Source organism: Dryobates pubescens, chromosome 15 (genome assembly GCF_014839835.1).
Source record: "Dryobates pubescens isolate bDryPub1 chromosome 15, bDryPub1.pri, whole genome shotgun sequence".
Classification (NCBI taxonomy): domain Eukaryota; kingdom Metazoa; phylum Chordata; class Aves; order Piciformes; family Picidae; genus Dryobates; species Dryobates pubescens.
In genome coordinates this window covers 16874135-16898122 of record NC_071626.1, presented here as the reverse complement: position 1 = coordinate 16898122, position 23988 = coordinate 16874135, and the positions used below count along the sequence as shown (strand labels likewise).

The 23988-nt window shown below is 40.0% G+C and overlaps 1 protein-coding gene across 5 annotated transcripts in view; it reads left to right on the top strand.

The window, feature by feature from the left end:
- BICD1 (BICD cargo adaptor 1) overlaps positions 1-23988 on the top strand; it is a 147708-nt gene that overhangs the window by 63173 nt on the left and 60547 nt on the right. For all 5 annotated transcript variants that reach the window (XM_054168101.1, XM_054168100.1, XM_009899641.2 and 2 more), the window contains exon 2: positions 10470-10682. In XM_054168101.1, the coding sequence (XP_054024076.1) occupies positions 10470-10682 (213 nt within the window). The remainder of the gene's footprint in view (positions 1-10469; positions 10683-23988) is intronic.

Below are 23988 nucleotides of genomic sequence, written 5' to 3'. Positions count from 1 at the left end.
AGTATATTTCCTAGAAATAAATGCCCTGGGGTAAAATCTGGGCTCTTCTGTGAGTCAGGCCAGTGAAAGCTCTGGTTACTTTCTCAGTAGAATCAGGTAAGTCACGGCTGCTTGATTTGCATATGCTTCACTAATTATTTTACAGTCTGGAAGACAGGTCACCCTGAGACAGAGCTGCTGACAAAGAAAAAGCATGTTATCCTCTTAAACTTGTTATCCTTTGGAGATTGCTTGCTGGGAGACAACTTATTTCACAAATGGGAGTCGTCATCATCAGGCGGCATAGTAACACTATGTGAGAGTACAAGACAGAGAACTACTTAAGGTTTTGGCTGAGGCAAGATAAGCCCATCCTATAAACACAGCTTGCAACTGTGGATATTGCCTGCTGATTCCTGGTCTTGCTGGTTTGCATGGAACTTTCAAATCCCACTCTTACTGCAGCCACCTTCCTCTGTGTTCGTGCAGTGAAAGGAAAGTAGTGCTAGGGACAGCGGAGTCCTGAGGCAAAAGCACTGGGAGATATATGCCTGGACAAATAGCTTAGATTGCAGGTTTCCCACTTGCAAAGCTAAACCTTGGTTGGACTGTTTGCCTTTTGCCTGTGTTGGTGTGACACATGGGAGCTTGATCAGTCTGGAGACCTGCTGCACTAAGATTAAGTAGGTATAGAAATGCATAGCACAGGGACTAGTCTGCCTTGTTTGATTCATTGTCAGGTTGGCTTTGGACAGACACATTTGGTGTGAATGCAGTAGTACTTGGAGAAGTGCCAGGCCACCTACCTGCTCACACAGCCTCATGTCAGACAACTCCCTGTCCTCATTTGGTTTGTTTGCTTTTGGGTTGGGTTGGGTTGTTTCGTTTTTTCCTCTTACCCTGTACAAAAGGAATTAAAGCTCCCTGAGATTACAGTGGGGACAATTTTTGTCAGTTCCATTCTTTTAGTCTTATTTTGGTGTTTTCTCTCTCTCTCTCTCTTTTTTTTTTTTTTTTTGTGGTATTAAGTAGCCAAGCTGTTGTTGCTGTAACATGATTATCACTACCACCATATGCCATAAAATCTCACTCGATCTAGAGGCATGAGATTATCCAGCACTTGCAGTAAGGAACAGCTGCAAGAGCATTGTGTGAAACAGGTGTGTGCGCTGCCCTAATCAGTGCTAATGGAGGAATAAAGTTCCCCATGGTAAATGCATGACTAGTAGTACTCTCATTAAACCTTCCTTTGAAAATCAATGAGAGGTCTGTCATTTTGCCCTCTTGTTCTGAAGGGTACACTCTTATTCAGAGATTTTTCCAACCTTAGCTTCATTTTTAGGAGGCTTTATAAATGCCTGAAGTAGCAGGAATCTCTGAATTGTTTTCTCCTTTTAAACCTTTGCTTCAGTAGCTATTTTTCTAAAGGCTAATGTGTGTTCTGACTCCAAGAGTTAAATACTCTAGCAGTGGGAACTAGAACATGTAGCTATTTTCTTGCTCTTCATTATCCAAGCTACTTGTGCTAAGCCTGACTCTGGTTGCCATATGCTGACATAAAGTATGTCACGTGTGGTCACAAGAAGAGAGTCTGCTCTTATTAATCACCTATGGAGTAGTCAGAATTGCTCTGCTGACTATTTGCAGAAGGAAATACAGAGAATAGGAATATAAATTAAATACAGTTAAAACCACAATGGTTTTGCTTTTGGTTGTCTTCATGTTCAGACTGGTTTTGAAGATACTGTCCAGCCTACTCACACAAACTGCTCTCCCCCCACGTTGTTAGGAAGGAAAGTAACCCAAAAAAAGCCTGCAAGTAGAGATAGAGTTTTACTGGATGTGAGACAATGTACAATTACCTTAGCCTATTTGCAGCAAAATGCAGCAAAATGCAGAAGCAGCAGCAGAAGCCAGCAACAAAATGGTCCCCCTGACCCAAGCACACAGCAGCCAGCCCAGTGGAAAAGACCAACATCCTAAACTCGGAAGCCAGAAGTAGCAACTTGAACAGGACATCTTGTGTTGCAATTTGAACTTCAAGCCCCATGATACTTTGCTCTAGCCAGCACTTGCATTTTGAAGCTGGCATGATGGAAGTGTGGTATTGAATATCAGCAGCAGATTTACTTCAGCCCATGACATCCTACTCCTTATTTCCCCTTCTAGAAGACACATTCAGGGCATGCAGCCTTGACTTCCTTATATGCCACTCTTAGTGCTCATTTGTGGAGTCCTTCCTTCCTCCCCTTTATTGTGCCTTTGAAGCTGAAATAATCTTTCCCCATTCAACAGTACCACCGAAACTTCTCTCCAACAGAAAACTATAGCAAAAGTAATACCAGCAACATAGACTGGTGTTGATAGACTTCATAGGTTGTTTTTGTTGTTCAATAACATGACTTTGCTGAGACCACTCCTAAAATTTGCTGTGAGTGTGGTCTCACTATGGAATGTGAGTTTACATACAGAGAGCTAATGTGAAATAACTAGAATGTCCCAGCAGGCTTACAGCTCTTAAAGGATTGGATTTTGACAAACATCCTTTGCAGCTTTATTCAAGCAAGTACAGGAGAAGGAATTGCATTTATCTCAGCCATTTCACAGTTAGTAAAACAGGGGGGAAGTCAAGTTTCAGTTAAAGATGGGGTTTTACTATTTACTGCAAAGGTAATAGAGACTCACGGAAGTGATGCTCCATCTCAGACTTCAGCCACATTTGATTGTCAACAATATTCAGGGTTTTTTTTAATCTCCCATGTTTTTTCTGATAATGCTTTTACTTGGAATTTTGTAATAGCTGGAGATTGGCCTGCTAATAATGTGAACTCATATAAGCACCAATATAGACATCAGTGAAAATTTTTAAGCCATCTCGTGTTTCGTTAATTGTGTGAATTATTTTGTTTATAGAAATAATTTAATTATTTGCCATATTAATTTTGAACAGAGGAAGCTAATTAGTTGTGTTGTAGCTAAGTGGTGCTCTTTGTTACAAGCTTTCCCTTTCTTCTGTGTTGTGTGCCTGGAGGGGATGCTCAGGACAGGGAATTAAAAAAACCTCATCTAGACTGCTGTTAAAGGCAATTAAATGGAAATTCTTCTTCACTCCCCCTTTTACTGGATTGCTGATGAACAATGAAGATGAGAATGAAATGGTCATTTTCATAGTAGTGCTTTCTTCTCCTTGCCCATAAATATTTCCTGACTGTCACAATTAGCAATATTTCAATTCCTTATTTATAAGAAAGTGGCATGGTTGCCTAAGGCCTTGCACCATGGCATATTGATTGAAATCAGCACAATGTGTACTGGCACTGCAGAAGCAGGGCCCTGTCTGTAGCTGAGTGGAATATAAATGCTCATTTCCCTCTGTACTTTCTGAAAGCTTGTTGATTAGCATCTGATATATGAATTTCAACAAGCCTGTAGACACTGTAGGGATCTACTGAAAACAAATAGAAGACGTCCACGTTGTGCACACTTCTATTCAAATCTTCCTTGGGGAAAAGGCTATGAATTGTTGACATTTGTCCTACTGCTCTGCATCTATAAACAGTTTCACTGTTGCTTATGTTTTCTATTTCTGATCTCAGTATTTCTGGCATAGATAAAACCTCCAGCATATTGGTTTGCAATTCTTTTCTTTTGCATGTTAAATCTCTCATGCAGATATCAATTTGCCTGACTTTACTGTTGCACCAGCATTTGCATTATTATTGAATTGTGTTGACTAAGTAAGATGGTATTTGGAAATAAAGCTAAATGCTTTTTGCCTTCAGGAGGTAATAAAATAGCTTCTTCAGTTAACATTTATGGATTTATCATAGTTACCTCTACTGTGCTCATAACTGCAGTATATGCTATCTCAGATCATGAGTAGCTGTATCCAAACAGTCCTTTTCAGACCAATCATATGAGAACAATCAAGGAAACCATGGCTTGTCAGCTTGATTGAAACACAGTATAAAACATTGTGTTTGGGTTTTTTTTCAATTTCCTCCAAGACAGGCATGTGAAGAGGCATGGTGTTGCGTTAAAAAAAGTGCAAGCACACAAAAGTCTTGTTCATGTTGTGGGGCACAGAGCATAAAACTGATCATCTTGAGTCTGGAAACTATGTAATGACCACTGCTTAGGCACAGCTGAATTTTGGTTGGTAATCTCATATTCCTTTTGATGGGGGCACTAGTAAGTCTAGGAAACCTGATTGCTGTTCTCTGCTAAAAGGCAAATTAGTAACGGGATCGAGCGTATATATGTCTTCTCCTTCTCTGCAGGAGAGTTCAAAATCCTGTTTTCTTGAACTCAGGATGAATCAGACAAATGGAAAGCTTCTGTAGCTGTAAAAGAACAAGATGTTTTCAGGTAGCCTCTCAACCCAAATGTTCATGGTCAAGTTTTCCTGCCTGTGGGCCCATGCTGATTCAGGCTGTGTTCTCAATCTGGTTTTGAATTTTCAATCTGCTTCTCTGCATGGGCTGTCCATCTCACATGCACTATCCACAAAATACCTATTAATTTTTTCCTTCTGTCATCACTAAGCATGCATCTGTCTGTGTTTTGATTGCAATATGCTTATTGACGACTTCAGTCACTTCAGGGTTGAATTGCAATATGGCTATGGAAGACTTCAATCACTTGAATTCCAAAAGGAAACCTATTGACCTCTCTCAGCTGTCTTGAAAGGACATCAGGAGGTTATGTCAATTGCATGAAGGTTTAGTCTAAATAGTGTTTAAATTTTAGAGGCACAAAGCTTTCCCACTTTTTAAGAAAACAGATACAGTACAAATGGAGTTCATCAGTCATTTCTGTGAAGGTAGTGTTTGCTGCTGTGCTGCAACACTGCCAAGAAACACAGCTCAGGTTTTGACTAAACAGCTCAGGTTTTGCTGCCTCCTGTGCTTTTTTTTCACAAATGAAACATGGTCTTTGCCCAAGGCTCTGGACAATCTATGTGTGAGGGAGAGGGAACGACAAACAGCTAAGTGATCAAAATTGAGCACTGAACATATGCCTGTAGGAAAGCTCACGGAAAGAGACTCTGAGTAAGCATGAAAGGGACTTGAATTTACTAGCAAAGAAACTGCTACATGCAGGTTGATTTCAGGAGTGTTCACATGAGCAGAGTGTAAAATACTGGAGGTAAGTTAAGGAAAGAATGTGTCTAAATAGAGTCACCTCACATCTAACAAGAAGGAGACAGTTTGTCAACAGCTGGTTTTGAAGGAAGGGCTAGAGCCTGCTCAGCCACCCAATCTGCTACTCAGCCTTGCCTAGAGAAGGTTTCCTCCTAGACCCATGTCTGCCACTGTCTGTTCCTTAGCAGAAAAATGTCAGAGAACCCTGAACTTTGGTTAATACATTGTGAAGAATAGAGGGGAGGAAAACAAAGAAATCTAGTAAGCTTAAAAGAAAAAAATATTTTACCAGGAAAAGGGACTCAGAATTGCAAGTGACCAAGGGAATATTCAATTGTGCAATAAAATAGGGCCTGTTGCTGAGACTAACCCCAGCTAGGCATCTCTAGCAAAGATATCCATCCATGGTTCTGTACTGACATGTGCTTTGGAAATGTGCTATCTTCTTAGACAATACCAAACTGTTTTTCCCCCTTCTTTTGTGTTAGGAAAGTGGAGGTAGCTAATACATAATACATTCTGCTTTGCATCAAGTTAGCAGCTGAAATAGGTAATCATTTGAACAAGTTCAATGCTGTTACATTATGCATCAGAAAAACTGCATTAAGTGTCAAAGCCATAAAAGTAGGCTGCTTGCTTATCCTGATGGCAGTCAGGTCATGTTTTGTTGCTTATTAATCTAGAAGGGTGAGATTCTATGCAAGCACTTTGGAATTCCTGCCCCAGGAGGTGGGTAATAAAAATAAAATTGAAACTCAGATATAGCATCCTTCATTACTGACTTATGTTATAAGCTGGTCTTTTGCATATGTGTTGCTTTCTGCACTGAAGTTAGACATCTAGCTTTATTTTTCCTTTATTTTTTTTTCCTAGTGTTAAATACAATTTTTGTTTGACAGACATTGTTTCATGCTACTCACTTCCATTAGCCTTCCCTGGCTTAGGTATGTTGTTTGGAACAGTTATTTTTCTATTGCTCTTTCACAGATCTCTGCCTCTTTTAGTCATTGTGTTACTTCTTTCACGCTAGTTTGCTTCTGACACTGGAATTTCCATCTGGGGTTATTTAGAGTTCAATGGGAAATGGCCGTGTCTTCAAAATTGATGCCTCTCTCCATGATCAGACTGTCCTCTTCCTGGATGTGCCCACTGTTGCCATCCTTTATTGTGCACTCAAACAAATGTTGACCATTATTTTAACACTGTCAAAATTCAAATGCTAATAAACCCCTAAGAATACATGATGCTTTTACAGAATTCTCAGGTCTCAGAATATATATACAACATTTAATGGCATCTGGTACTTGGCTCTCATGATGTATCAAGATGTATCTCCTAACTTAGTCTAGGGCATCCTTTCAAGCAAAGTCTTGAGAGAGGTGAGCTTCATCTGCAGCTTCTTCCTTCCATACCTGATACCAGCTCCAGTTTCATCCAGTTCTCACATATAAATGCCTCTGTGCCAAATGATCCAGTACATACCTCTGCCAGTGCTGTCTTTCATTAGTATAAATTTCCATCTTGTTGGGACCTTTTAACTCTTAACTGTGTGATGTAAATAGACTAGGCTTCGAGGTTCAAGCAAATGCTTTATTTGAACTTTACTCATGGATATAATATGCCACTATGGGAGGTTTTCACAGATACAATGGAGGAAAGCACTATTTCAACTTGAAAGAAAGAGTACACTGTAACAACCTAAAAAGTGCTCTCAGTATCATAGGTGTGCTAGTTGATCACTACAGTTACAAATTTAAGGCATGCTAAATATTCACTTATCCCTCCAGCTAATGGCTCTCAAACCCAGAAATGTAACCTTGGTTGGTATCCTGACCAAGAAGGAATGATCTCCATACAGGCAGAATAGAATAGAATACAGAATAAACCAGGTTGGAAAAGACCTTTGAGATAATTGAGTCCAACCTATCACCCAACACCATCTAATCAACTAAACCATGGCACTAAGCGCCTCATCCATTCTCTTCCTAAACACTTCCAGTGATGGTGACTTGAATGTGGCACTGGAGAGGCAACTCCCAATTCCCAATCAATGTTTTTATCCCTTGATGTGACTGTGGGCAAGACTCTGAGTGGATTATACTGTCTGGCTCCACAAGGTTGTTGGCTGAAGCTGACACTAAAGTCTTGCAAATTCTCTTAATCTCACTTTCTCAGGCAAATGAATAATGATTTGGATTGAGACTCGGAGCATATAATTTGTTAAGGAGTTTCAAGGCACAGCTCGGGTTGTGAATCTTTGAATGATGCACCGCAGCCCTGTTTAGTCTGTGTTGGGGACAATTCAGTGCTGAGCTAGTTCCACAACTTACCATAGGTTGTTTCTGCATAGATATGGCCTCACTGCAATCCAAGGCTGGGTTGCTTTTACAAACACCCCCCCCACCCAGTGCCTGTATGCATTAGACATTACCAAAAACTGTTCAGAGAATTATTTTGGTTGAGATCACGGAGTCCAACAATTGTCTAACTCTTACAGAGTCTGATGCTAAACCATGCTAAACCATATCCTTCAGCACCACAACTCTACATCTTTTTATGAACTATGGACCAGACCATCCATCCATTGTCCAATATATTCAGGAGGTAATTGTGAAGACTGAAAGGGCCTGTTTGTATGAAGCAGTGGTGTGACGCATATCATCACGCCCAGGCCTGGAAGCCAGTCCCTGTTGGAACACAACTATTGTGCCTGCTGTAAAGTTAGTCGATCTGAAAAGTTTGTCAGGTAACTAACCTCTCCTGCTGTTGGGATGGCTTCAGCATGCCACTGAGCACAGTTATTTAAAATATATCATTTCAAGGTTGTATGTTTATCTAAATAAGTAAACATATAAAATCAAAATGGATCAAATCTGTCTGGGTACCAGCTAAAAAATATTGACATATGACTTATTTGAAAGGGATCTTATGGAAGGCCTGAAGTGGGTATGTCTGGAAAATTTAAACACAGAAGCAGGACTCTCTGCTTGCTTTTTGACCAAAAGACACCTCATATTCCTCTTCTGCATAGAGCTGCATAGTTTTCTTTGCTGTGGAAAAGAGGGCAATGCTTCCTTTCTTTCCTTCCCCTGACTTGTCACCTATTGATAGCAGTTAAAGAAAAAAATTGAACAGCATAGCATACAGTAATGTTCAAATTTGGTTGCATAGGAAAAAAATATTATTTTCTCTGGAGTTTTCTGTGGGCAAAGCTGTGAGGGAATGTTAAGTACCCAGCAATTTTCTGTTATGTTATGCATTCTCCCCAAAATCTATACTCTTGGCCATGCTAAAAACGTGCTTCCAAAGTGCATGTGAGGAAAACACAGTATGCCCCTAGAAGGCAATCATCATTGTCTACTGATATTTACCCACAGTGCTTTAAGTATAATTCCTTGGTAGAAAGGGCTCCAGCTCCCATTGCTTCATGAGCCTCTGCAGCCCTGTGCTACCTGCTGTTCCACTATGTTTTGATTTTTCCCCTGGATAGGTGGCATTTACATTTGTCTTGTAGGGTCTTTGTTAGATTGGTCAGTCTAAATTAAGAACAGTGAGCCATTGAATAGAAGAGTGTAGAGTAAGATATAATTTATTAGTAGTGTTCCTGTGACAGTCTTCTTGGTTTCACAGATAGAGTGACTGAATCAGTGCTTAACAGTTTCATGAAACTGAATTTCTTGCTATTTGGAAAATCCTGCTCGGCAAGTTGCTGATGCTTGCTATTTCTGTATCTTGGAGTCTTCTGAGAAGACAGCTAGGTTAATACATTATTGAATATTTTTAGAATCTTTTAATGCTGAGTTCACAGGTTTCTCTAAGTGGAGTAGACTTAAAAGCTAAAAAGTTTTTGAACAGGGTTTTCCTTTGAAGTTTCTAAGGGGCTTCTTCAGTTCTAGTGCCAGCGAAGCTTAGAACGGTTTCTGGAAGGCTATAAATAGGAGCAGTAAAACAATGGATTTCGTTTGGCAAGTAGTTCTTTTTGATGGGAAGGCAAAGGAGGTCACTGCTTGCAGTGGGTACAAATGTATACTCTGCTTTGTGGTTTCATAGAACTGGGTAGAAATTAGGCTTTTGGGGAGAATTTCCCACTGAAAGAACATACATTGGTTTATATCTTTCTCTTCTCTATTGGGAAGAAAAACTCTATGGTCTTTCAAACACAATCTCTTCAGAGTAAGATGTATGAGAGCTGTTGCCTAGGTTAGGCTAAATATTCTTAATGTTAGAGACCTTCTTTAGGATTTTTTTCCTAGAATTAGGCCATGTTATTTTCAACCAAATGTCTGTTTTTAAAGGTAATGCAATCAAAAAAGAGTTTGTGCTTATTTTACTCTGTATATTATGTTGTTACTAATTTAAAGTTAATTTCTATATTATTTATTGTCACTACGTTATTTTCTAGGTAATTATATTATTGCAATTTTTTCCCCTCTGTCTTTCATAGCTAAATGACATCTCCATCACATCTATTATTGTGCCTTGTACTTTCCTGTCTTCCAGGTTGCTTCAGAGCTGACCAAAATAAGATCAGAAATTGTCACTGAGAAATACTGCCTTATGCCATGGTTTAGTAGTCATGAGGTCTGGGGTGACAGGTTGGACTTGATGATCTTTGAGGTCTCTTCCAACCTTATTGATTCTATGATTCAACTGCTCACTCTAAGCCAGTAATAAGAAGAGAATTACTGAAAATGACCTATATATTTAGAAACTTCTTGGATATTAAAATTGTGGTTTTTTTCAGCAGAAACAGAAAACACTGAGCACAAATGAAATGAAGAGGTTGTCAAACTGTTTAGCTTACCAGTGGTATAGATGGCTACTGCTTGATACTCTGCTCTTTTACCTTTATTTCAAGTTGTAGGAAGCTCTTTTTCTATACTGTGAAGTCAGCTCCTATTATAAAACAATGCTGAAAATAGAAAGCAATTTAGAAAGATTTGACAGCTATTTATGCTCTTTAGAACAAAACAAATCACACATTTGTTTTGCAGAGCTAGAGAAGAAAGGAATTGACAATTATCAGCTGGCCTCATGCAGGAGTGTTAAACACTGGCACTAATTAATGACCAGTTAGCAGAGCACCATCTTGATCTCAGTGGAGGTTGCCTGGACAGGGGCCATAAATCCATACGGCAAATGAGAACAGCTTCAAGATGCTTCAATTCAGCTAAATGAGATGGTGGCCCTCAGCTGCGCTGAAGTCACTAAAGCAGTATTTATTAGGTCAGAGTTTGGGACTCACAGATCTGTTTCATCCCTGCTGGCTCTACAGCTGCTTGTTATGCTTGGTAAGTTTCCTAGGGCTTCAGTAGTTTTATACCGTGTTCTGTTTTCCTCTTGCAGGCATTTGGACAGTCCTTCTCGATTCACCGCAAAGTGGCTGAAGATGGTGAAACTCGTGAAGAAACTCTCCTCCAGGAGTCTGCATCAAAAGAAGCTTATTACCTGGGGAAGATTTTGGAGATGCAGAATGAGCTGAAGCAGAGCAGGGCAGTTGTCACCAATGTTCAGGCAGAGAATGAGAGACTCACTGCAATTGTCCAAGACTTGAAAGAGGTAACTCGGGGTGTGCAGGCAGCAAGGGGCTGAATTTTCTTGGAGTATGATGGGTGGCACGGCTCTAAGTAATGAAAATGATTCCAGAAAGTGATTCTTTCATGTGAATTAAAAACTAACAAAGATCATTGTATTTTCTATAGCTGAGTGGAATGGCATCCTTTTCATCTGCAGAAACCCCTGGGACAAGGTTTCCCTGGGACCAAGTCCTTTACTCCCACTGAACATTTGCATGTAGTGGTTGCATTGGCCTTGTGCATACTAATGAGGTTTCAGTAAGAAGTAAAAATAAGTTCCAAATACTCATCCTAAAATCACATCATAAATCTTCTTAGTAGCAGGCAACCAGCTTCTGACACTCTGGTCTAACCATCTGGTTGAAGGTTGCAGGTCCTGGTGACTTGGGATTCAGTTACAAATGAGCAATGAAGTTAGAAAAAATACACATTTGTTGTCGTACTCAATTCCTTTCTCTAGGGTCCCCTTGGGATTCCTTTAAATGCAAATCTTCCTTCCATTTTCTGTGATGATTATTGATCTGTAGGTTATTCAGAAAGTAGTTTCAGTACCTGTCCTCCACAGAATATTGGTTGTCTTAATTTCTTTGGAGATTATAGTAACCCCTAGTATGATACCAGCGGCAATTATTTCCTGTTCTAATGCTAGATGGAAACAAGCCCTAGTAATTAATCGAAGTGCAAGCACATAATTTACTTGAATCAAAATAAGTCCAATAAACTTATGCTGATCATTAAAATTATATTGGACCCTGAGTATAAAGTCCTTGACTTATGTTGAACTCTTTCTCTTTGAGGCACTGCAGTCAATGTATTTAAACATAAGTGAGGTTAGTTCAGTCAGTTTACTAACAGGCTCACACCACACACTATTATGATTAATTACTTGAATATAAGAAAACATAGAGGATGATTGATGCCTACCTCTGGCTCTTAGGGATCTTGTCACACTGAATTACACTGATATTTGCCCTTGTGCTCAAAGAAGCACATCTCAGTATACCTTGGTCAAAACACATAAATTCTAAGGCTACGATGTCCAAATGCTTTCAGAAATAAGATGCCCTTCTGCTGTGTTTATGAACTTTGTCTGCTTGGTTCTGAGAATTCTGGGGACTTACTCCAGATCTTGACAACCACTGAAGCAGAAAAATATAAAATAAAAATGTCTAGTACATTTTGGAGGGAAAAAAACCAGTCATTAGAATCTGCCACAGGTAGATTGCGACAGCGAGAAAGTGATTTGACCCTTCAAGCAGTATATTTGAAACTCTAGATAGAAAAATGGAAGGAAAAAGTCTTTATGTGAGCAACTGTAGTAAGTGATGTAAAGTCAGACTCTGGATCTAAGCTACCTGGCTGTATCCTGTCTCTTCCCCTCCCTGCCCGCTCTTCCCCTCTCCTCAACTCCTCTCCAAGAGAATTCACATCCTTTCACATTCAGACTTAATATAGAAGATTAGAAAAACTGCTCTGCGGTTCCAGAAATAGCATTGATTATACTGAAGACTGACAGCTAGGTTTCCAAAAAGTGACTCCCTATCATGGGTACAACATCCTTAAATAACACAGTGGGTGCTTCTCTATTCTCTAGTCTGCTGTGGGAGCTCTCTTTCTGAATTTGCACAGAAATTCATAGTGATGTGAATGTGTATGAGCGTTTTGTGAGCCATCAAAATGCACTCGCATGAATGCTGCTGGCTTTTAGGAATCTTGGGAATTCCATAGCCTCAGAGCTTAATAATTCATGCATTTTTTGCAAGTATCTGCCATATAGTCACAGCTGATGCCTGCAGGGCAGCTTGACCTGGACCACCCTTGTTATAAATGGGATACATCAGGCTCAGGTCTCTGAAAATTAGGTGTCTCGGTGTGGTAAAGCAAATAAACTGATTCCAAGGCTCAGCACTAGAAAGAGGTGTGTTTTTGAAGAATGTGAGCATTTACTTAACCCTGATGGTGGAGGATGAACCAGGAATCTCTGTACACAAACATCTTTCTAGATTCATGTTAAAATGATCCAACGAGTAAAACACCATCAGCATTATTATTGATGTAATAAAAATCCCTAATGTTTTTGATAGGAACGTTAGTAACTATCACCTAACTAAAATGAAATATACACTTTGGAAAGTAGGTAGCCCTTTTCATTCCAGTCCCTTACCAAGAATTTAGGGGATATGGAAGTTTATTTGGAGATACTTCAGACTGATGAAATCTAAATCAAAAAAATACACAGATTCTGAAATGGAGGCCAGAAGGAAATATTTTTAGTGGTCACAGACTAAATTTACAAAGTCTCTATGTTGTATGCCACACAGTTTATGCTAGATGACCTCTCTATGTGAAGAAGCCAGAATAGTTGCTAGCTCATAACTTACCTGCCTTTATTATTAATGTTAAATAAATACTCTTTAAAAATATATTTGAAAAATACAATCTTATTTTAATTTTCTGATCCTCTGGTGCTTGCTTTTCCCTGTTTGAAAACACAGTGTTCACTTAGAGTGGGGAGATGAGGGACTCGTTCTTCCATTTATGCTGCTAAAAATCCTTCCCTGATGGTAACCATAAGAACATTGCAGGTGGATTAAGAAGATGAAATCATTGCCTTGAGAAGCTGGTAACAGAGAGGTGGTTATACAAGCACAAACAACCTAGCTTAGAAGCTGGAGCGAAAAGTTCTTGTGATGAGATCATACCCTTCCTTCGTGAGGAGGCTGAATGCTTTGGAGCTGGGCATTTGACTCATCTGGAGGGGAAAGCATGAAGGGGGGAAGCAGGTTGAAACTGTAGAAAATTGAAATGAATGATGTGGAAATGGAGATGATGGGAGAGGTTTCGTTTTGTGAGACAGGGATTTGGAGTTGTGTGAGGTGGGTAGATGAACACAATTGCATATGAAGGGGCTGGTTGGTATGGATCGGCTCTTTCTTACCAAGGCTAGTTAAAATCAGGAGGAATCATAAAAGAAATTCAAGAAACAAAGGGTTAAAACTCATAGCCTATGCTACTAAATGTCATTGCAGCAGCTGCTGGGATTGCAGAAAGAAATCAACACCTGGGTACCTGCAGGAGATAACAGATGAACAGGGAGTTTTATATGATAGCAGTGTTAATAGGACATGGCAACGGCACACACCTGGGTTTCTGGAGGGCAAAAGCAGGAACGAGGGCAATGGGAAGGTGGGTGGGAAGAAAAATACAAACTGGCGAAGCATTATGTATTGAAACCAGATGAAAAGACATCTAGAATGAAGTTGTGCAGCCCTGCTGCCCTTGAAATCAATAGCTAAGTGGCTACATCTGCATTCTGAAAATACATGAGAAAGGAAAAAAAATTACAGGCATTGTGTTCAAGCTGACTTTTATCTAAAATATATAGTAGCTAAAGCTAATATTTCTATACTGTATGTCCTGATTGGCTAGTTCTTATTTAGAAATTATTATTTCTCAGTCTGAAGAGTCAGATTTTTTTCTCACTTTTGGCAATTCAGAGTAAAGCCTAGAAACTGTAAATGTGAACACATATCTAGTTACTAATACCTACAATGGCTTCAGATTCTTGTTTTGTTGCTCTAGGATTAGACTGTAATAGGATCAGGGTACATAGCAATTCCTATTTAATGTAGGATATAATTAGGTCCAAAGCTGACATCCTGCTACCTTTGGAGGTACTCCTGGAAGCTCCTACATTAATTAGGTACCTGAGTTTTGACCTGTAAAATTTTCTGCCCATGTAAAGTTCTGTTTCCAAAGGCATTCAGGAATACCTCTGGCTTGAAGTATGCTGCTGCAGAGTTGCTGGATTTTGAGCAGTGCTGCAGGTGCTGCTGAGATCCTTCAAGCATATGTTTCCCTAGCAGACTTCATCATCCTGTAATATCCTCCTTCTCTGGTTCTGTGATTGTGGCAAAATTAGAGGTTCTGTTTTCTTTTCTTCCTGAGGGATTATGAATCCAATTTACCCTATGAAGAAAGTAGCCTAGCAGTCAGTTGGCAGGCTCTTCATTCCTTCAGATAAAGCTGTTCCACTTTGTTGGGGGGTAGTGAATGTTTTGTGGGTCAGGGAAAGCCAGAATGAGCAAGCTCCTAAGAATGACTATAGCCTAAAGGCTAGCCCGTTCAGATGGGAATAGGGAACTAGTTCTAGTCCCTATTTTAATTAATGCTTAATAAGAAACACTTAAATATTAATTGGGGCAGAGCCCAGAACCCCAATCTCTCTTCCGAGGTGAGAGCCCTCAGGAAAGGTTGTCTCCATCCCTCAGAGAGGACATGATCTTCAGCCTGGGTCTCCTCCCATGGCTAGTGGTTTGACTACTAACCTCTTGGAGGGAGGTAGCTCCAGGTTATAAAGTGAGGTAACTTTCTCCACCTCTCTTGGAGATAAGTTTGGGAGAAGAATCACTGCTATAAATGCTGCACTGCAGAAAGTGCCTTTTAGCTGCCTCGCCATACTGACAAAGCTCCTAGAATGTTATCTCTTCAATGTTATCAGCCTGCTTTCCCTCATAGTAGTGCAATTTTCTTCATGCATTGTATAGGGAACATGTTACTGTGCAAGATAATGAAGTGATTAAAGTGGCTGCACTGTTGACTGTGACAATGCATGCAGCATCCCTCTGTGATCTCACCTGCTCCCTCATGGTGTCCTGTGCTCCCAGTGGATGCACCAACAGACTTACCCACTCCACCTACTGAGGATGGAAGATTTTTTTTGGCATTTACTGATTAAAAAAAACCCCTGCATTATAAAGATATTTATCTTTTTACTACTATTATACTGGTACTTGCAGCAACAGTTTCATTTCTGCAGGGACAATGTGTAAGCAAATAGACTGAAGTATTCAAGTGTGGTCATTGGTAATGGTGTCAAGCAGCTGTATAAATGTGATGTCAGAGCAGTTTATGATGAAAGAAGTACAGCCAAGGTATAGAGATAGCAGAACTGTTCCTTCTGTCTGGAGAGCTCTCTCACCCCTGTTTAAGAGTCAATGTCAGTGCCAGTGCCATTGACTGTACTTACATTACTTTGTTTTGGAAGTTTCCTTCAAATGGCTAAAATTAGGGTTAGAATTTAAATTTGTTACTTGGCAATCCTGGGGGGGGGGTTTCTTTTCTCTCTCATGTTTTTAGAAACTCCTGCTGAAGGGAGATTTTCCAGCTTGCTTGTGCCTAGCCACTCCCAGAAATTGTTCTTTTCTTTGTGTGGTGTGGGGTTTTGTTTTGCTTTGTTTTTGTTGTTGGTGGTGGTGGGTGGTTGGGTGGGGTTTTTTCATCTTGACAGGCTGAAAAGTTCGCTACAAAGGTATTGTTTCTTTGTGCTGTCAAAGTTTTCACATTGGCCTTCATCCTAATAGTCCTGCAATAGCATAATGTTTTGTAACGTGGGAAATTTTATTAGATGTTGCTGACCTGCTTCAGATCAAACTCCAATATGCACTTGTGGCTTACATGGACCTCTTTAAAAACATAATAACAGTTTCTGTAAGCAGTCAAGTGTTCATGCTTGTCCTTTGAAGGCATTTACTTGTCTGTGTCCTATCTAAACTGCAATGAACTGCAGGACCTCCAGGGGCTTTAGGCTAAACAGATTGAGAGTGGCCCTGTCCTTGCTCTGGATTTCTATTCTCTTCACACAGTGTCTGGAAAGTCAGCAGTGTGTATTTGTAAGTGAGGGCCAGTGGTGAGCCATCATTGGATTGATTTCAAGTGGTACCTTTCACTATCACTGTGGGCCATTCCTTTAATGCTTCTGGGTTTCTTTTCAGGTTTGTTTCTGACACTTGCAGACATATTTCTATTCATGCTGCAGCCATATTCCTTATACAAGTGCCTACATCTGCTCACTTTGAACTGATGTGGACCAAAATACAATCCCTGTAGCAGAGACCCACTGCAGAGTTTCTCCTAATAGGCAGTAAAGGTAGTGTGCAGGTGGGTTTGGTAACTGTTGCCACTGATGGTGACAGCAGATAGAGAGAAACGATCTCATCTAATCACACTGAACCGTAAAACCTAGTTTCACATCATGAGGCAGTCTGGAAGGTAAAAACTGTGGATGTCATCAATGTTTGCTGACAAAGATTTTTTTAACCAATTTTCACATAGTTTGTACTGCAGTTCTGTGACAGTGTTATTTTGTAGAGTTAGATATTGATGCATGTTAAATGGTTGTCTCTACCCCATGCATTTACTTTTCTTCTTCACAGAGCTGGAAGAAACAAAATGTCTTTCTTTGTGCCTTGGAGACAGAAAAATAGAACAAGCTGTGTAATCATACCAAATCTCTCCTCATACAGTGAAAGGGATAAATATACTAGTAGCTGGTACTGTCTATCTGTCAGAAAAAGAGCTTTGAGTATAGGCAGCAAACCTGTCCAGCATAAACTGCTTCTGAGTGCCTTTATTAACAGAAAGATTTAATTACAAATCTGCCATTCAGCTTTATTTGCTTCATGGTTACCACCAAACATTTTCATGTGGTTCTTTTTTGCCCACATTGACCAACAAGCTACTTGCTTCTGCAGGTTAAACCAAAGAGGATTTCCTTACATGATTCACCCTTGTATTTTTTAAAAAATATGCTTTATAATCCTAATTTGCTGTGATCATAATTGCTCATAAAATGATTGTTTTGAAGCACCCCCTCCTCATAAGCACCAGTTGCAATACAATAGGGAGGTCAGTAGTGCAGGATAAAGACATTTTGTTGTGGCACTGTTTTCTCAGGGTAATCTTCATCTGTTTGTTCTGCTTTTTACTCTTAAAATATACCAGCAAGCTATCAAAAGCAGCCTTGGTTGGTTGTGTTTCTTGTTAATGAACTTGGAACAATGACTTAGGACGCAAACTTGTGATCTGACACATGCGTGACACTCTTTTCTTTGGCAAGGTTTGGGCATTTAGCTCTGCTGTGAATAACAGAGTCAAACAATGGACAGTAGAGAGGTCAAAAAAAGGCCAGGCAGGGTAATGGAACATAAGCAGGGCACAGTTGCATAAATGCATGTGGAGATTTAAACCCAGCCAGCAATTGAGCGCCACACAGCCACTTGCTCGCTTCCCCTCCCAGTGGGATGCAGGTGGGAACTGTAAGAATGAAACTTGGGAAAACTTGTGAGTTAAGAGGGAGATAGTGTAATAGGTAAAGTAAATGCAAAGGAAGCCAAGGGATTAATTCACCACCCCCTCACTGGCAGGCAGGTGTTCAGCCATCCCCAGGAAAGCAGGGTTCCATCATGCATAATGGTTGCTTGGGAAGAAAAACATCGTATCTCTGAATGTCCTGCTTCTTCCCCCAGTTTTATATGCTGAGCATGACATTAAGGTCCATTAAGGTCAGCTGTCCCATCTGTGTCCCCTCCCATCTTCTTGTGCACCCTTGGATGGGTGGTGTCAGAAGCTAGAAAGACGTTGACTATGTAAGAATTGCTCAGCAGTAACGAAAACAACCCTGTGCTGTTGACACTGTTTTCAGCACAAATCCAAAACATGGTACCACACTATGAAGAAAATTAACTCTATCCCAGGCAAAGCCAGCACAATAACAGTGCTTTATTATAAACACTCAAGTTCCCAGCTGCTTCTTTCAGAAAGTGTGCTTTGCAGGGTCTCAAAAATTAAAGAGTGTACTTCCAGCTGTGTTCCGTAATCTCTAGGCAGCAATTAATCATTCTGGTATCTGACAGTGCTTGCATAAGATCTGTGACCCCTTATTTGTGCAGAGGTAGTGTTTCAAAGCCTTTAATGTACACCCCTGTACAAGGTGTTGTGCAAGAATGTGCTGAGAGGACATTTGTGGAGACTAGAGGGATACCTAGAATAGAATAGAATAAACCAGGTTGGAAGAGACCTTCAAGATCATCGTGTCCAACCTATCATCCAACACCATCTAATCAACTAAACCATGGCACCAAGCACCCTATCAAGTCTCCTTCTAAACACCTCCAGTGATGGCAACTCCACCACTTCCCTGGGCAGCACATTCCAATGGGCAATCACTCCCTCTATGAAGAATTTCTTCCTAACATCCAGTCTAAACCTCCCCTGGTGCAGCTTGAGACTGTGTCCTCTTGTTCTGGTGCTGGTTGCTAGGTTTAAAGAAGAGTGAGACAAATTTAATGGAGAGTGAGGCTGTCAGTAATGCATATACCTGAAGATCCAGAACCAGCACAGCATTTAGAAAATTCCTCAACAACCTGATACAAGGGCCTGGAAGGGGACACTGGGGAAAGCATTGTCATATGGCTTCCCCTTTTCTTGGGTGTTGCCCACCTGTGAGTGGGTGCTGTGGAAGGCAGGGTCTTGAATTAGCAGCTCTGTGAAGTGAGAAAATGTTAGTTTTGTGCAGCCTCTACATTTTAAATGTTTTGTAAATTTGCTGACTTGTTTTTGTTTCTAGATGAGGAAGCCCTCATAAGAACTGCTTGTGCTGACTTAATCTTTTCAGTATTAATTTGCTGGTCAAGAATAACTTGAGCTTTTGTCTATTCAAGTGGTGTGTTGTAAGATGGGTTTTGGCAGTGCTGGGATTAGCTGCGTTGCCAGTTTTTAAAGAATCCTTGCAACGTGATCGGGAGTCTCAGGAGCAGGAGCCCAGAAACAGTGTTGGCTTGTACCTTGTGACTTCATTCATTTGCCTGGGATTAGGCAGGAAGGGAAGAACACCCTGTGTGCCAGACTTTCTGAAGCTCAAGCCCAGAAGCTTAAGCACTCTTCCAGATTAAAAAAAAAAAAAAAAAAAAAAAAGAAAAAAAGAAGTAACAAGGAGAAAGAAATTTTGGCTGAAAGTCCTCACTGCCTGAGTGCATAAGCAAATAGAGCCTAAGTTTTGGTGACTTATGCTACTGATAAGGAATAGTACACAAAGAATGAAAGTATGTTTGCTGTCCCTGTTCCAATTAATTCCTTTTGCTTTTTCAAGATATCCTGAGCTGGTTTTAATTAAAAACAAAAAGAAAGAAAAGACAAAAAAAAAATATAAATAAAGCTTCTCTGAGAGACAGACGCTGTTCTTCCCAGTCATTCAGTGTTAGAATGTACCTGGCAATTGTGGAATGCTTTATGCCTTCAGGACTCCTTGAAGTTACAGAGCAATGATCTTGGTGTATTCCCAGTCCTCCGTACACAAGTAGTGCAATACTATTTCTCTTCTCTTGGGAGTCCTTCATGTGCATTGTAGCTCTGCTGTTGGATTTCTCTTGTTGTCTGCAAATGGCTGCATTACTGTGTGTTTTCTTAAACTGCTTCCTCCTGAACTTTTGACATTGCTCATGATTAATCAGTGCAGAACTGGTGGCACCGAAGAGTTATTTGTTTGGAGATGAGATGCCCCAAACAAGATAGAAAAGCAGAACAATCTCTTCTGGTACAATGATTAGGATTTGGACCTTGAGAAAAACTCATAAATGTTGATCATGCATGGACAGTAATTACCAGCCAACATACCTGAGCTTCCACATCTGCTCTTATTTGTTCAAAACCCACTTTTATTTTCCTTGTATTTTCTCTTGTTCTTTGATCAGTTCTGATATGTTTGTAAGGGTTTCTCCTGGGATTTACTAGATAATTTTGAGAAATAAGATTTATCTTATTCCAGGGATATGTCTTAGATACCAGGGCAGAGCATTGCTGGTGATCAAACCCTAGAAGAGGATGATTCATGAGGTGCAACCAGAGTGACACTGAGTGTGACACATACCTTTGAATAGTAAAGAACTAGTAAAAACGTCCTTAACAAACAAACAAACAAAAAAACCACAAACAAAACCAGAAACAAACCTACCAAACAAATAAAAAGAAACCACATACAAACAAAACCTATGAAACCCTGAAAAATGTGAGCAAATCAAACACCTTTGGGGTTTATGTTATCGTGATCCATGTACTGACATCTTCTCATTTGGATTCATTCAGCCAACATCATACAAAATGGCTCTAAGGATGACACCACATTGCCACATAAGGATGGTCATCTGTGGAGTAGGTTCTTCTTCTTCTGCCTCAAAACCTCAAACTCATTACCAGTTTGGCAGTGGTATGAAATCATTAATAAGTTCTTGGCTCCCATCATCTGTGCTAATTGTGCTTTCTGCACCAAAATCTGTTCTCAAGGGGAAAAATGTAAGAAGAAGATGACAGCAGGGTGAAAAGCAAGAAACTCAAATATGCCACCTCTTTTTCTCCCCTTGCCCTTATTACAATGTATGAGACAAGCTGGTTATTTTTAGTTATTCTCAATGGTCAGTGCCAGTCAGCATTCAGGAGGAGGACAGCAAGTCAGGCAGAGGTCAGACAGTGTTATCACCCTTTCATTGTGATGGTCAAATCCACTTTTAAGCTTCAGGATTGAGAGAAATGCACTTTTGCTGGCAAATGTTTTAGATGTGTACGTGCAGATGCTCATACATAATCACAGCTTGTCTGCTTCTGTGATGTTATTGTTCCCCAAATCCCATCAAATAGGTAGGACTAGATATGAATGCAATTTTTGTCTTCAATGCTCATTCATTCTGCCTGTGTAGCCTTTCCTCTCCTGAAGCACAGTACATTGGCTCTTTCAGTTAATTGTGTGTGGTTGGTTTTAGTCTATGCCTTTAAAATTTAGTTACAGATTTCAAGCAGAAAAGTAGAAAAATATAAATAAATCCCTACTGGGTGTAAAAAGGAAAATGAAAGATTATTCTAAACAAATTCATTGGGCAAATATGTGGACTAAGAGGAGCTGTCCCTCCTCTTCTCTCTTTTCTCTCTTCTCTCTTCTCTCTTCTCTCTTCTCTCTTCTCTCTTCTCTCTTCTCTCTTCTCTCTTCTCTCTTCTCTCTTCTCTCTTCTCTCTTCTCTCTTCTCTCTTCTCTCTTCTCTCTTCTCTCTTCTCTCTTCTCTCTTCTCTCTTCTCTCTTCTCTCTTCTCTCTTCTCTCTTCTCTCCTCTCTTGGCTGCTTTGCTTTGCTTGGGAGAGATAACCTGCCTATCAGCTGACCCTGGCAAAGTCTAACCCGCTGCTTCTCTCTCCCCTCCTTTCTCTCTTGGGACAGGGGGTGGGGGGCAGTGGAACAACTTTCCTGGTCTCTTGATCAGTTTTCATGTTGTTTGCTAACTGTAAATATCTGTATAATATTGTAAATACTATGTATTTCTTACATATTTATTGCATTCCATCGTAGAGTGTAGATTTTGCTTGTAAATCAGCTTCATTTACTTCTAACTGAGTTGGTCTGGCAAAGTTAATGTTGGGGGGGAAACTTCAACCCACCACAATGTGCCTTGAAGGCATCATCATGGCTATGTGATTTTTCATTTCGGTGAAATGGTCAGGATGTCTGTTTTGATACTGGCTATGAACTATGCATGAAGAATGGCTGTGACATTAGAGTCAGCTTCAGAGTGAGGTGGGTTAAAAGTGGGTCATTTCCCATCAGTCCTGCACACCTAGTCATGAAAATGGGCTGCAGAGGCAATCCTGTGAGTTTTGTCTAATGATACAAGGTAGTTTGCTTTTTTTTTTACTTATATTTTCTCCTCTGTCTCATTTTCCCCAAGAGAAGTGGCCACACAGCAGCAGTAAGAAGATACCAGATTCTGTACTTAGTAGCTGAAATAGCAAGAGAAAATTCTGGTCAGTATGGAGAAAGGCAATGTATTCTTTCCAAGTTTCTCTCAAGTAGTATTTCATGGGCAGTGACTATCTACCCCTCTCAAATGAGGCATGTAGAGAGCTGAAAACAGATCAGAAAATCAGGGACCAAAAAAACCCAAAGCAAAATCTAAAGGATAGATGTAGACAGGGATTGGTTGTCAAATAATTATGAATATTTTAAAGAGAGAAATTCAGTATTTTGACCTGTATCAAGTCAGCAACAAGGTTTCATAAACATACTCTGCCTTGGCTTGCTGCAAAAATATGAGAGGAAAAGAAGGATGGCCTTGGTTGGTTGTTCAAAACTTCGAATGAAATGATGAAGAAGGACTGAATCTGCAGACCCTTTGCAAGGTGTTAGGAAGAAGTTCTAATTCACACATAGACACCTAAGCATGTTATAAAGCAGAAGCACAAATGGTATCCAAGAAAGTCTATGGATATGCTTATGGAAGCAAACATGGAGAGTTAGGGGGGGAAATGAGAGGTTTTGGCAACTGCAAGAAGGGGCAGGCCACTCAGAACAAGTACAAAGATGTCGTGAGGCTATGTAGGGAGAAAATTAGAAGGGTCAAACCCCAATCTGGCTTCTGCTGCTAAAGACAATAGGAAACATTCCTACAAATATATAAGCAACAAGGAATTCTGGATAGAAGGGGAAACATCGTGACCAAGGATGAAAAAAAGGCTGAGGTACTTAATGCTTTCTTTGTCTCAGTTTTTAGTAGTAGAATTCAGTAGGCAGCAATTCTTGTAAGTATTTTAGTGCAGAGTAAGTTGTTAAGCAGGTAATAGCTATAGATGTAGATTTATGTGATTAATGTGTTTTTGACAACAGTTTTATTGCAGATCCTTGAATTATCATCAGGGTATTTTTGTTTTGGAGGATAGGAGGTGCAGCTGGGTTTTTTTTGCCTGTGTTCTATAAATGTTAGTGGTAATTCAAAATCAGTCCCTTGAGAGCTTTCATGCATTAGATTTTTGCACTGTTTTGGTTTTATCCATGGTAAATGCTTTTAAAAAGCCAGATATGAGTTTTCCATCACCACTTATCTTGTCCTCTGAACGTTACGAATGGCTCTTCCTCCTAACCTAACTATGCAATTTCTTCTCACCACATTTGTTATGAGATGCATTTATACACCAGAGCCATGACTCTGTTTTGCAATAAATCACTTTATAGGCTATAGGTGCAATTGAATCTTAAATTGCTAGGAGTTTTAAAATAGAATACATAGAATAAACCAGGTTGGAAGAGACCTTCAAGATCATCGTGTCCAACCCATCAACCAATCCAACACCACCCAAACAACTAAATTGTCTTAAATGTCATCAATGGGAAGAAATAATGACAGTGCATGTTCTGAAGCTTAAAAAATGAAGGAAAGGGAAAAAAAAGTAAGAGATTAACAACCTTATTGGTGTTTCTGTTTTAAGAAATCCTCTTCTGTTTAGTTTGTTATCTGTAATAACAAACTCTTCCTCCATGGTCAACCCTAACAGAGGGCAGCTGCAACACCTACCTCCTGCTGAATTCAGGCTGTGAATTATCTTGGTGAGCCAAACACCAGTTTGCAGATATTCAGTGAATACTACTACTGAGCCTCTCACTGCAGCAATCAGAAAGGCAAGGTGAGCCAAGTACCA